Source organism: Loxodonta africana, chromosome 4, assembly GCF_030014295.1.
Source record: "Loxodonta africana isolate mLoxAfr1 chromosome 4, mLoxAfr1.hap2, whole genome shotgun sequence".
NCBI lineage: Eukaryota > Metazoa > Chordata > Mammalia > Proboscidea > Elephantidae > Loxodonta > Loxodonta africana.
In genome coordinates, this window is record NC_087345.1 from 119,314,223 (window position 1) to 119,329,162 (window position 14,940).

Here is a 14,940-nt window from a genome sequence, read left to right on the forward strand (position 1 = left end):
CCACAGAAAAAGTGCACTGAGGCATGGCAAAGCATTTTCCACTAAATAATGTGTTTCAGTGAGATTCCTCAGGCATATCTGTGTTAATGAGAATCCAGTTGTTACAACTATTATTTTTAGACCTTATGTACTTCTCAGGGGCACTTAAAGCTCTTGACCACTCTCTTCCTGAAATGCCCCCTTGACTTTGACTTACAGTAACCCAGTTCCCAAGTTTACACTCTACAAAGTAAGGCTTATGTCTAAATGACTCAATTCAAGACCTGACTGTCTTCAGAATTTGGTGCTAATTTACTCATCGCTGATACCCAAAATATGAGTTCTTTTAATGGTACAAAACAGATCTTCTACCAATCTCTATTCCACACAGTACTTAACAGTGCTGCACATACAAAAAACTACATACAGGAAGCACTCAAATGTTTCATCAGTTGATTACGGATTTTTATCTCCTGGGCCTTTTAATACAAATCTTTTAGATTAGAAAAATTCTATTACAATGACAACAGCACAACATCATATTAAACCCCAAAGTTACACGGAGGCAAAATAAGAACACTGATAACCTCCTTTTCCATTCATCCCAAACTTCCAATTTCATTTAACTAGGCTTATCACACACCATATCTTCATGATTCAAAAAAAAAAAAAAAAAACCATCAAAATAGTACTGATTACAAAAGTAAATTTAAGATAATTTTAAAAATATGGTATCTTCTCTCCTACATTCTCATTATCCTCTATTAAAAGTTGGTAATCAAGTAAGGAGTAAATCAATTCTCAGAAATGAAACAGACCTGATAATAACCTTGACTAGATTCCAAATATCCCATGTTCTTCCTGCACAAGGTAACCACTACAACTGTGGCTCATTTTACCTATACAGTATAGAAATAAATTCTATGTCACCAGAGAAGAGAATTCATGTCAGTGCTGGGCCAACTGTTTCTTCTAAACTCTGTATTAATCATTCTAAATTGACACTGATGTAACAGTTCAGATACTCCCAATTTAATACCACCAAAATGTTCAAGGGTTGTTTCATGCCATCATCTTGGTGCCCTTGCAGAGCAAAAATTTCATGACACAGCATACTCTTGGAAAAAGTAATTGGGAGAGTTGAATGACTTAAGATTCAAATTAATCCACAAACACTTGCTTAGAAAAAGACTATTTACAATGAAAAATTCCTTCATATCACTAGAATCATCATTCCCTGGGAGTGCAGCTACTAAAACATACTCTCTGGCTAATGGGATTCAGAGCCTTCTAATTTGAGAATATTCTGTTTTTAGGTCATCAATGAACAAGCTGGTCCTCTAAGGCCAGTTTAATAAGACTCTGACTTCACCATTTTATATTTCTTTACTTCTTCTTCCAATCTTTTCTAAATTCTTTCCATTTCTTGTGTGAATTGAACTTGGTGGCCCTTGGCTTTATACTCCTGAACTCTGACATAAATCCTATATCTCACCAACTACATCACTCAGGTCCAGCTCAAATGTCACCTCCTCAGAAAGGTCTCTCCCAGGCTCCCTCACTCAAGTAGTTTTAGTACTACATATCGGAAAGAATCATTATGGCCAACAAAATTTATAGTCACACATACTTACAACTGAAAAATCCACCAGCTGGAACATATGTAAACAATTCTGCATAATAAATAGAAGTTACACAGTCATAGAGAGTAGACTAGCCTTAAGCAGTTCATTTATACAACCAAATGCAACCAAAGCGAGAGATGCAATCTAAGAGGCAAAAAGGATGTGGATATTTTCACTCATCATTTCTCTTCTCGGTGTCCCTGTTATCATCTGCCATCTCAAATTCTGAGCAATGGGAGAAATGTTTGGTTATATTTACATCTCCTTTGACTATCACTGGGTGCCTGAACACACAATAATTTCACTTGATGGAAAAAACTGGATTCTGAGTGGTGATTCTTTTGCTATGTCCTGGGCTCTTTCACTACATTTTCACCTTAACCACTATCGTTCTGGATAAATTTCAAGTCAGTGAGTATATGTGCAACAAATGTAGTATGAAAACTCTGAATTTACTGATTTTGTACTTAAATGTGCAAAGTTAACTAATATAAAGTTAAGTTAGAAAATATTTGTTTTATGAAAGATAATTGTCAAATTCCAGCAAAATAAGGAAATTCAGAATCAAGAAAATGTTAATGAATATGAATAATAAATCAACAACCCAAGCAATATGAGTAAGGAAACAAATATTTATTTAGTTCGAGTTCCCTTGCCTAGGTCCTGACTACAGTTCTTTATGGATAAATATGCATTTCTGAATGATAGTTTGGGCCTTATACTCTTAACTGTATACAGATTGATTTTCTTTCTGAAAGAAATCATAAAACCTAACTGGTTCTATATAGAGCCTGATTTACCAACAAAACATCTATTGAACGTTCAAGTACTAACAGTCAATTCTATATTTCCAACATCTGCCCGGAAAATACATGGTCTGTTTTTTGACACAGAAATGAATCAAACATATGACAGCATTACCAGTTTTGTTATCACCAAAAAAACTTTCATTATAGTGGTGGCCTTGTGTCTTGGCTTGACTTACTCAATAAGAAATTCCTTGTTTACTCTCTTGCAAGGAAGCAAGAAAATACCCGTGTTTAAAAATTTTATGACCACAGACAGGAAGGAATACATTACGGAGACTCAGGATCAAGTCATAGCCTTGAGAGCTAAGGGACACTTTAATCTCTATAACTAACTCAATGAAAAGTCCTGAGAAAGTAATTGACTTCATGAATTGTCCTTTTCTCATCATGATATTACGTAATAGACATAATTAGGTGGTTTTGTTTCAACAACTCCAACCAAGACCATTTGCTTGCTTTTTATTGGGGCCAAGTTTTAGTGGGGGTATGGGCACTCTCCTTTAGGAAAAAAAAACAACGAAACAAAACCAAAAAGATTCTACATTTCTTCGCTACGTAATGACTTAAAAAACAAAAACAAAACAGACTTTAACTTGCCGCACTTAAGACACCCACCTCTGGTCCTGGAGGGTAATTGCTTTGTCCTTTCTTACATGTCATTTGTAAAATTTCGTAGCCTACAAATCCCTTTTATTTCTTTTATGAAAATATTTATTCTTATTTTGGAAAGTTTATTGGAACTATTGCACATATCGCTGTCTACTGTTTTTTGATTTTAAAATCAAACAAACAAGCCTGAGTTCAGACTTAATTTCCCTGGCTACTATTAGTAGATTTTTGTTCACTCAACAAATACTTAGAGAGTGTATTGCTTTGTCTATTTTAAAAAACAAAAAGCATTTGGCTAGATCCTGTGGAAAAATAAAAAAAGAAAAAGTAATGAACTGTCCAAATTAGTTGTGGAATAGTTAACTACATAGCTGAAATACAAGTAATATGAGAAGCTATAACATAAACGGACCTCTGGTGACACAGTGGTTAAGAGTTTGGCTGCTAACCAAAAGGTCAGCAGTTTCAATCTGCCAACCACTCCTTGGAAACCCTATGGGACAGTTCTACTCTGTCCTATAGGGTCACTATGAGTGGGAATTGACTCAAGCGAACTCTTGAATAAGGCTGCCTGAGTCAAGATACTGGATTGGGCCTCAGGAAAACTACTACTGCTCTCTCTGTGCCTCAGTTCTTCATCTCTGAAATGGATATAACAATACCACCTTCCTCACAGAATTATTATGACAATTAAGTTAATGAAAACATTAAAGCTCTTATAACAGTGTTTGACATGTAACTAGAGCTCATTAAACAATAGCTATTACTGACCAGAAAGATATGTGGATCAAAAAGGCAGCAATAAATGCCAGTGGGCTTTGAGCTTAAACCCTGAAGGATGGCAGTATGTTGTGAGTAGAAAAGGTCACAAGGAAAAATACTGGAGTAAAGTGAGATGATTAGTTTGGTTTAGAAAAGCAGATGAAGAGGAGGCTGAAGGTTCTGAGCACTCGACAAAGGGGCCTGGGTGTTACTAAAGATTTGTTAAGGAGAGGGTTAATGACCAAAGGTGATCCATCAGTAGAGTATTAAGTCAGATGGAGGGCAGGCTAGGATTTAGATTTATCACAAATACCCTGAAAAAGCTGATTTTTCTATAAAACAGGGCTTACACATATGAACAACAACATCACTACAAATGAAATCTCTAAGCTGGATACGAGGGGGGCTCTCACTGTCCAGAGATGATGAGTAAACAAATGAATGTGGGAGAAAAGTGAGGTGTGATAAAGACTTGAAAATAAATTTGACTCAGCTCACACTACTGTTTGGATTTTAAGTGAAATGTTCTCTCATAAAGGTTTTTTTGAAAACAGTTGCTAATGAACTGTTAACAGGGCAGCCTTGATAACTGCTCCTGTGGCAGGCTGTTCATTTTTACCCACCACCCATTCTCCCCTCCTTCTTCAGCTTTTTTTCAGGATGGCAATGTGAACATCTGAAGTCCTTACATTCCTTGGCTTCTCTTACACAGGTATGTGAATGAGGCATGGACAATGAGCTGTAGTAAAGCTTGTCACGTGGGATCTCTGGAAAGGATACTTAATGGCAGCTAACTCGGCTAGGAAATGAACTCTTCTGTCCTTTTGATTTAAGTTCTTCTGGACATGATGGCATCCATTTTGGATCATGAAGTAATCTTGAGAAAGCAAGTCTCATTCCAGGATGATGAAGCAGGAAAACAGAAGGAACCTAGGGCCCTGATTCCTCACCTAGACTGCCTGTCTTTGGAACTGCTTTATCTAAAAGAATAATCGACTGTGTATTTAAGCTACTCTTTGTCAGGTCTCTCTTATTCAGAGCCAAAAAGAGTTGCTAACATAGTTAGTTAACTAAGTGTTGTGAGTGATAACTAAGCCAGCAGTCTGAATCCTGCTTCTAAATTCCACTCCCAACTTCTAGGCCACCTACACCTCTGCACTGCTTCCATGAAGTTTGGGTATACAAAACATTTAACTTCTCTTTTTACCTAAAAGTCTGTGTTAGATTTCTGTAACAGGAGTAAGACAATGCACTTAGGAAGAAATAAACGGGCCATTTCACCAAAAAAACCCCAAAGCCAGTGCCATCAAGTCATAAAGACCCAATGAGGTGCCCAATTAAGTATATATAAAATAGAACAGGAAAGAAAGAAAACAAACTTTTTCTCAAATTATAAAATACTTGCCATGTCATTCTTACATAGAGAACAAAGAGGACAAATTCAGTAATGGCACTTTTACAGGTATTTCATATCCTTAATGGGCAGTGTTTCTGAATAAATTTGGCTTCCTAGCGGGAAATTTTAATACTTTTTTTTATTATCAGTGAATGAAGGCAGCAGTATTTAGAATTCTAAAGCCTTGAGAAACCGAGAGACATGCCTAGGTCTGTGGTTTCTAAACTCAAATATTGGCCGCCTCAGGATTACTGGGGAGAAGTGGTTTAAAATACAATCCTAAGCCAAACCCCTAGAGATTCTGATTCAGCAGGTTTGGCTGGCATACTGTATCCTACGCCACAAAAATACTTTGCACTAGAGGTAAAAGTAAGCCTGAGTAGCTGAAGTGAATGTGAACAAAACTCATGAATATTCTACTGGTTTCTCCTTTTAGATAAAACCAATCTTTATAAAACATGCAACGGACCACAGTTACCTCAACTGTAAATGGAAGAGTTTAGATAAAATGTGTCTTTTAAACCTATAAAATTCTTGAGCTTTACAGTGTAAAAATTACAGAATAGACAAAACGTATCAAGAGTTTTTTCATAGTTTAACAAAATTATCTTTCCTTTGATGAGAGTTAGGATGCTTTTAGTTGCAGAATGCCCAATTAAAAGTGGCTCAAATGATAAAGATTTAGGATCTCACATGACAAGAAGCCAGAAGGCCAAGTAGTTCCAGGGTTAACTAATTTGTTGGCTCAATAATGCCAGGGGCTTTAGATGGGCTCCTTGATGATTTTCCTAGCTCTCTCCCTCATGGTCCCAACAACTGCTGTGGCAGCTCCAAGCATCACATTCTTACAATAAAGGAGAAGGAGAGTTCTTTTTACAAACTGAAGAAAACTTTCACAGAAGCTCTTCAGCCAAAACCAATTGCTGGCATAGGAAGAGGACTAACACCATTCTCTAAGAGTACGGTAATTTATGCCCTGGGGTTGAGGAAGGCTTGCCTTCTAGGATCACATGGAAAAAAAGCCACCAGAACACAATTTAATCTCTTTCTGCTAGGAAGACATTTAGGGCTGGGGAGGTAGCAGTTTGATAGGCACTATGGTGGTATATAGGTGTGTTGAGCATCTTTTTATATGTTCATTTGCCACCTTAATATTTTCTTTGGTGAGGTGCCTGTGTGAATTTTTTGCTCATTTTTAATTGGGTTGTTTTCTTATTGTTGATGAAAATATTTTATATGAAGGAATTATGCTTTTTGTTCAGATACACATAATTTACTAGAGAATAGATTATAAATCAATCCCACCATTTTGATTAGTTCAGCAAAAGTGGAGCCAGTAAGAACCACTTGAGTTTTCCCTTTTTTTTTTTTCTTAAAAAAGCAGCACAAAAATGGAATCAACCCAAATGTCATAAACTCTTATGAAGAAATGATTAAACTAAGGTACATTCATAGAAACAGTGCGGTACAGAGCTTTGAACATGATCATTATAAATTTTGACCATATTCAGGTGTTATAAAAGATACAGTGTCGTATTATTTTAAATAAGTGCCATATATGTAAATGAAACAGCTTGTCCACCATCAGGGCTTTGGCAAACATCCATGTTTCATTTTTATACCTGTGTCAAGCTTCATGATGTAGACTGCAAGACAGTTCACTTGACAGCTTTTCTCAAGTGGTATTGGGCATTTTCTCTGGGATAAGCTTCTCTATTTTCTGTAAAAATTGTAACTGCATTCATTATTGAGTCAATGTGATGGAAACACTAGTCCCTGGAGAAGGACACCATGCTTGGTAAGGCAGACGGCCAGCAAAAAAGAGGAAGACCCTCAACAAGATGGATTGACATGGCAGCTCCAACAATGGACTCGAACATAGCAACGACTGTGATGATGGTACAGGACCAGGCAGTGTTTTCTTCTGTTGTACGTGGGGCTGCTGTGAGTCGAAATCGACTTGACGGAACCTAACAACAACAACAAATCTATAAGTCCATCACCCGTATGTCAGTTTGCTGTACTGTGGTGGCTTGTATGTTGTTGTAATGCTGAAAACTCTGCCACTAGTATTTCATTTACCAGCAGGGTCACCCATGGTGGAGAGGCTTCAGAAGCGTTCCCAGACTATGCAGATTAGGAGGAAAGGCTTGGTGGTCTACTTCCAAAAACTAGCCAATGAAAACCTTATGGATCACAACAGAACACTGTCCCACTTGCTTCATCTGGACACATCATCAGGAGAGATCAATCGCTGGAGAAGGACATCATGTTTGGTGAAGTAGAGGGCCAGTGAGAGCGAAGGAGACCTCCAATGAGATGGATTGGCACAATAGCTCCAAAGATGGACTTGAACATGGCAGTCATTGGGATTATGACATGGTACTGAATAACATTTTGTTCTATCGTACGTAGGGCTGCCATGAGTTGAAGTTGGCTCGACGGCAGCTATCTCTAGCTAACCTGTAAGTATTCAAAATATGTACTGTAAATAAGTACTTCTATCTAAATTATGGTCACCAGTTCATAGGAGGAAAGAAAAAAACCAGCAGTCTTAAGCAGCAAATATCTAAATGATTCATACATCTCTAGAGATGCTTCAAAAAATAAAACAAATCAATATACACACACTAAACAAACTCCAAAACACCAAACCCACTGCCAACAAGTCAATCCTGACTCTTAGTGACCCTATAGGATAGAGTAGAACTGCCCCATAGGGTTTTCTAGGCTGTAATCTTTATGGAAGCTGACTGCAATGTCTTTCTCCCACAGAGCTGCTAGGGGGTCCCAACAGTCGACCTTTCGGTTAGCAACCGAGCACTTTAAGCACTGTGCCACCAGGACTCCTTAACAAACAAAATCCAAAAATAAATACAGCCCTATTGGATTAAAAATATAAGTACAATTGATAGATGTAATTCCATCTCATTTGGAAACATAATTAAAGCATTTTATACAATATCTCATTATACACAGAGTAGTTTCTTTTAAAGTGAATATTAGTTTTTTTTTTTTTTAAATACAGAGCTATACACAAGAAAATAGAGCAAAAAGGGCCATTTATCCCATTAACCAGAGTAACTGGCTGGCATACAAAAATAAGTAAGTGTAATGTCTGCACACAGTTAGATAATTTAAAAATTAAAAAGTGAAAGTCACTCAAACCCTACTCACCCAATCCAGGTAACCTTTGTTATCAACTACTTTAGATACATAAATTATTTAAACCCCATGCTTTCCAATGGAGCAAAACCAATCATCCAACTTTATATATAGCAGTTTTATTAACAGAGAAAATAGTTTATTTTATGGAGAAACTTTTCTATTCTACAAATTTTGAGGATGCTGTTGCTAAGATAACGAATTTTAAAAAGATAGTAGAAAATGTCATCTCTTGTTCTTGTTGGGTATAATGAAATTAAGGTTCTTTTTCCAAATGAGAATACAACCTATTTATTTGGGTGTTTAGTACTCAAGTCCTCAACCTCTAGTGCTCTCACACACTAATTTAAATTATCTGGGATTATTAAACCAACAAACAAAAAAAATCACTGTGTCCCCAGCTTTAAATTACAAAAAGGTTAACAGACAGATTTGAGGCAAAAATAAATTAGTTCTATCAGGGGACACTGTGGGAATAAACATTTTGAGCAGAAATTACTGGCAACTTTCTGTGGAGTACCATCCCTGATGCATCTAAAACTCTGCCTCTCAACAATCCCATCTATTTCTAATTCACGTCTCCAACTCCTATAGAGGCCACTCATTTTTCAACTAGTCTCAAGTCTCTCAACAGTCGGCTGATGATCTTACTTTCTAATTTACTGAAATAACTGAAATTGTCTGATGTGTTCTCTCAATTACTACTCTTGACATCTGTGGTAGCCAGCCTCCAAGATGGTATCCGATAATCCGGAGCCACAACCTCCTTGCTAAACTGCCCAAATCCCTGACCCACAGAAATGTTTACTGCGATTATAAACACTACATTTTTAGCATGCTATGTTACGTAGTAATAAATAACTACTACAATCTCAAAATTTCTCTTCTTTAAAGTTTAAGAAGAAGAACAACCTCCATTTCTTTCTCTGAAGTTAATACAATCCATTTGATTTTTCCTAAAGCTTGCAAATATTATTTAGGCCCTCTCTAATCTAAAAGGCACTCTTTCTTCAGGTCTCCATCTTTCTCCTTCTGCCAAACTTCTCTAGAGATTCCACACCAACCATGCAATGAAAACAGCTTTCTCAAAGGTTAGTCAATATTCTCATAATCAGTGGTTTCTGTTTCTTCCTTATCCCTTTGATATCTGTGCAGCTCTTGAAAATTGGAAATCTTTACATCCTTGGCTTCTAAGACATTGAATTCTCCTTACCTCTGACCCAAGTTCCCTGGACTAATTTTCTGACTTTCTTCACAGGCCTTTTTAATCCATACCCCTTAAACATAGGCATTTCTCCAAGATTCTGATTTCAGTCCTTATCTTTTCCCACAACAGGCAGGATAATGGCAACAACAACAGAAACAAGCACAATTAAAATTTATTGATCACTTATGGGCTAGGCCTTATGCCAAGCTTTTCATTATCACATATATCATCTCATACATATTCAGCCCTTCCATTAACCCCTTGGTGCCAAAATATACTCTGCAATTCTGGGTAATCTACTGTTTAGTCAAGGTTTCTTTCCCTTTCCAGGAGTAAACTGCATTCCAAATGCCTTATTCTCTCATTTATCATCATCACTTCAACATCTAGAACAGTGCCTGACATACAGTAGGTGTTTACGGAGCACATGGTAGGAATCTGTTGCACAAATGATCGAAAAACTCCCATACGGTCCATCTATTTTTGAGATTATAATGCTTGCAATCACCAACTGTTGGCTAAGAGCTCCAATTATTATAATTAGGAATTCAATCTGCTTCTTAGATTTTTAGAACATAAGTATCTTATTCAACATATATTAAAGTGTACCAACATTATAAAAGATGTGCCAGACCTCTACATAAAAAACTATAAAATACTAATGAGGAAAAAAAATTTTTAAGTTCTTAAGAAATGGAAGGATATACTACAGTCATGGATTAGAAGATTCAATACGGTGCAGGTGTTAATTCTCTCAAAATTTGTCTACAGGTTCTGTGTAATCCCAATCAAAATACCAGTCAGTTTTCTTGTGGAAACTGAAGTTGACTCAATAATTTATAGAGAAATTCAGAGAGTCAAAATAAAACAATCTCAAAAAGATGACTCACAATACTAAGTGTTGGTGAGAAAGTGGGACAACTAGAACTTTCCCACAATTCTTTTGAACTCTTAAGTTGGTACAACCACTTTGAAAACTGTTCGGCAGTATATTCTAAAGCTGAACATACATATATACCCAGTGGTACAGAATTCCATTTTAAAAAATATAGACAAAGAAATGTGTACATATGAGTACAAATGTGTACACATCAGCACCAAAAGACATGCAAGAACTTTAACAGCAACATTATCTATAATAGTTAAAAACTGGAAATAACATAAATGTCCCTCAGCAGGAGAATGGATAAATAGTCGTATATTTATGCAATGGAACACTAGACAACAATGAAAACGAAGAAACTACTACTACATGCAACATGGATTAATCTTAAAGATACTAAGAGTGAAACAAGCTAGACACTATGCTAGGCTACGTAAAAAAAAAAAAAAAAAAAAATCTGTTGCCGTCCAGTCAATTCTGACTCATAGTGACCCTATAGGACAGAGTTATGAACTGTCCCATAGAGTTTCCAGGGAGCGGCTGGTGGATTCAAACTGCCAACTTTTTGGTTAGCAGGTGACTTAACCATTATACTATACTTTATTACATTATTCCTTATATTTAGCAAGCTTGCATTTCTATATAGAGTTCAAAAAGAGACACAACTAACCTATGGTGTTAGAAGTCAAGATAGAAGTTAACTTTGGGGCAACAAGACTGGGTAGTGATTGGGTGGAGAAATGAGGGTCTTTTGGGGTGGCAGTAACTTTCTATTTCTTGATTTGAGGAGTGGTGAACAAGTGTGGTCACTTTGAAGTACTTCAGCAAGCTATGCCTTTAAGATATGCACGCTTTCATGCAGGTTCTACTTCAATCAACTTGGAGTGTACTGGCTGAAAGAAGTGATATACATGAAAGACCATGTACAACTGTGGTCCTCGACCATTTTTTAAACCAGCAATTACCATACTGATGATGCAGGGGTATTTTTCCTGAAAGAAACCAAGCCTACTTTTTAATGCTTATATGTATTCTGCTATATTTATTGATTATAAGTTCAAAAATAATTAATTACAACATAGGGCTGAGCCATATGGCACTGCCATTTTTGTAGGTTAAAAATGTTCAAATGCCAGCAACTTCATTTACTTAATCTAGACAGTATTGTTGCAAGAGTTTCGCTGTTATAACTATAAAAGCCATTGTTAGGACTATAAAATGCTATCAGTAGTTACAGAGAACATACCTTCTGGAGGAGAAGAGGGATTTAGAAGCACTTTTAAGTACTGAAGGTTATAGTTAACATATTAAAAGGTAACAGTAGCAGGAAGACAACTGGTAGTAGACCTGGAAGACAGTAATCATATTTGTAGGCGAATATGATACAAAAACTGTATGTCCTGCCTTTACTTTTTCTCCATGTTTTAAGAGTGGCCTCTGGACCATAACCATCCACAGTCAGTGAATCCCCTACGCAGTACAGGTGCTGCCCGTATGCCAAATTTAACCACCAGAAGGATCACATTACTTTAGGCTCTCTACCAATTACCTATACTAAGGTGTGTCCAATGTTATTCCCTTGGGTCTTTTCAAAGGCAGCTGTAATGAAAAGTTGCAGGAATTCTGCCTGGTTTGCTGCAAAAATGCTGTAGAACAAATTGTCTAGTATACCATCTACTGTTCCTAAATAAGAACCTACATAAGAAATCACATTCAAGGAAAAACTATCTCCCCAGATGAACCAATATGTCCTCTTTCTGAAAGCGCGTGCTAACTTACATTTCCCCTTTACTTTGAAAAACAGAGCTAAAACGGAAGTTCAATCACAAGTTTGCATTTTCTGATTTTCTTTTGTTATGACCAATTTTTTATTTTATGGGTCATATTGTATTATCTTTTATTGTTAGTTTTCTAGAAAACTCTACGTAAATAAATCCAGCTTATACCAAATTCAACATTACACCACCTTTTCGAATACATCTTATTTATAAGTTGGGGGTTGACTTACTGTTAAATTATTTTCCTTTGGAGATAACGAACTTAGTCAGTGAACAAAAACCTTGTATTTTTTCGAGCTATAATGATAGCTGCTAGATGAAGTCAGCTCTCTAGTACCAACTGATCAGAACGGATTTCTTTAAACTTGTTAACTAATTTTGAAAAGGGGTCTTGTGGAGTAGGATTGGACCTTTTATAAGGGTTGTTATGACATGCTTTCAGAACAATATGAATTTATGGTTTCAAACACAAAAAGCCTTTTAAATTTTTAAAAATGTAACCTGATGGGGAGGAGGGAGGAGTATTGTTATCCAAACTGCTTATGTGCAACCCACACACACAGACTCACACAGGAAGCTAAAATGTCAGCTGTTAAAGTGTCAGAGGCCATATAATCTGGGCCATCTCTGTACGATGGAGAACACCAAACACTCAAAAGTTACTTAAGGTCTGGATTCTGTTATAGCTCCTGTATTATTTATAACTCACAAAATATTTTTATATCTCACTAAAGAACAACTTTTGGCTAGCGTAAACAAGTTTAAACTGACAGAGAGGTTCCAAGTATTGCAAAAGAAAGAATATATATATATATATATATTTTTTTTTTCCTAGAGAAGAGAGAGAGGAAGAAAAAAAGAATGTGTTTGCTTTCAAATAAAAACCAGAATCTAGCCATGCAGACTGATATGACTAACATTCCTGGTTTCCATCCTCAGAGGGCTCTTACTATGTGGCAGACAACTCTTTTACTTGCTTTCCCTCTCTTCAGCAGCTGTTCTAAAATTTCTGCCACTCCCCTTAAGTGACCTACCTAACCATCCCCACTGCCCTGACTATGTATGTATGTATGTATATATATATATATATATATTTGTGGTCCTGCAGCTCAAATCTTAACTGCAGCTACGTCCATTCGTATTTCTTCCTTCAAGTATTTAGAAGATAAGATGCCCACCACCCTCTATTCTATATCCCTGATCCATTTTCTTTCCAACTTCCCAGGACTGTTGTTCTAACAACTGGTCTCCTTCCTGCATTTTCAACCTCTTTTCTCTGCCGGCTCCTACTTACCAGCAGATAAACACACTTGAGTCATTCCTGTTTTTGGATGTATTTGTCATTGAATTTTTCCCTTTCTTTCTCAGCCAAAAGGCTAGTTCACACTGGTTATCTGCACTTACCCCATTCACTCCTCAGCCCCATTCACTACAGGAACTGTGTCTTCCTAACTGACAAAGCCAAGGATGTCTTGGCTCATCTCTTAGAACTGATGTGTAGAACCTGACACAGTTCAACACTCTTCTCTTCAGGTTCTTTTAATCTCAAGCCTTCTGGCTCTCTCATGCTATTTCCTTCTAGGTCTCCTCTGCTAGTTTTGTGTTCCCTTGCCACCAACTACATTTGGTGTTCTTTAAGGCGCTTTACACACTCCATCCCTATGTGAATTAAATTATTTATCTCCTATTTAATAACCAATGTTATTGTTTAATCTCCATCACTAGGCCTGATATTTTGTCTTGCTCTTCATGTGGTTATAAGACATTTGTACACCTTCTTTGGAGAAATGTTTATTCAGATTCTTTGCCCATTTTTAAAATGGGTTGTCTTTATTTTTGAATTGTAGGAGCTTTTTATATATTCTATATACAAGTCCCTTGTAAGACATATGATTTGCAAAAAATTTTTTGAATTATTTTTATGACGAGGAAAAAGAATTTTATCTCTTCTAAACATTCAACTAGCAAATGCTGTGCAACAACAGGGTATAATTTGGTAATGATAATTATAAGATGACTTAATATGTGTGTAGCATTTTATAATTTTCAGTCTAATTCTCACACAGACTGGCAGTATCAGACCCGTTTCTGGGATCAATAATCTAAGGCCCACAGAGGTAAAACGACTGACTGAAGGTCTCTCCTGACTTTATTTTTCTATCTCTTATATTTTTCTTACTTGTTTTAAATTAATGTTCTCTAAGTCGCTTTCAAATTTGTAAGCAAGCTGTTTTAAACCCTTTTAGAACAGGACAAGTATGTTTACAAAAATTTCTCAAATTCTCACAGCTAAGTAGGATAAATAGTACCCAAGTCTCTAGGCAGCCGGTGGAGGTATTTCTTTGCTACGAGGTTATCAGTGTACAGTCTGGTAGTACGACAGTCTGCTAGAAGGAACTCTGTAGCCTCATGGAGTTTTGCAAAGGTTGACAATGACAAAAGTGGAAAGGAAGGGATCACAATGAACTCAGGAGACACTGAGGGGTTGTATTACTTTACTGTGGCTGCTGTAACAAATTTCAACAAACTTGCTGGCTTAAAAGAAGATACATTTAGCATTTTAGAGTTCTGGAGGCCAGAAGTCTGAAGTCATTATTACCAGGCTAAAATTAAGGTGTTGGCTAAGCCATGATCCTTTCAGAGACTCAGAGGAGAATCTATTCCTTGTCTCTTGCAATTTCTGATGGCTGCAGCATCACTCCAATTTTTGGCATGTAGACACATGAC

General features: G+C 36.6%; 1 protein-coding gene across 29 annotated transcripts in view; it reads right to left on the reverse strand.

Moving 5' to 3' along the window:
* The window catches only part of PLEKHA5 (pleckstrin homology domain containing A5), a 258,711-nt gene that overhangs the window by 126,202 nt on the left and 117,569 nt on the right, over window positions 1-14,940 (reverse strand). Inside the window, exon 4 of one of the 29 annotated variants that reach the window (XM_064284533.1) lies at window positions 645-7,643. The exons of the other annotated variants lie outside the window; for them this stretch is intronic. Within the exon in view, the coding sequence (XP_064140603.1) occupies window positions 7,583-7,643 (61 nt within the window). The 3' untranslated portion in view covers window positions 645-7,582. Of the gene's footprint in view, window positions 1-644; window positions 7,644-14,940 lie in introns of those variants that run through there. 29 annotated transcript variants of the gene reach the window in all.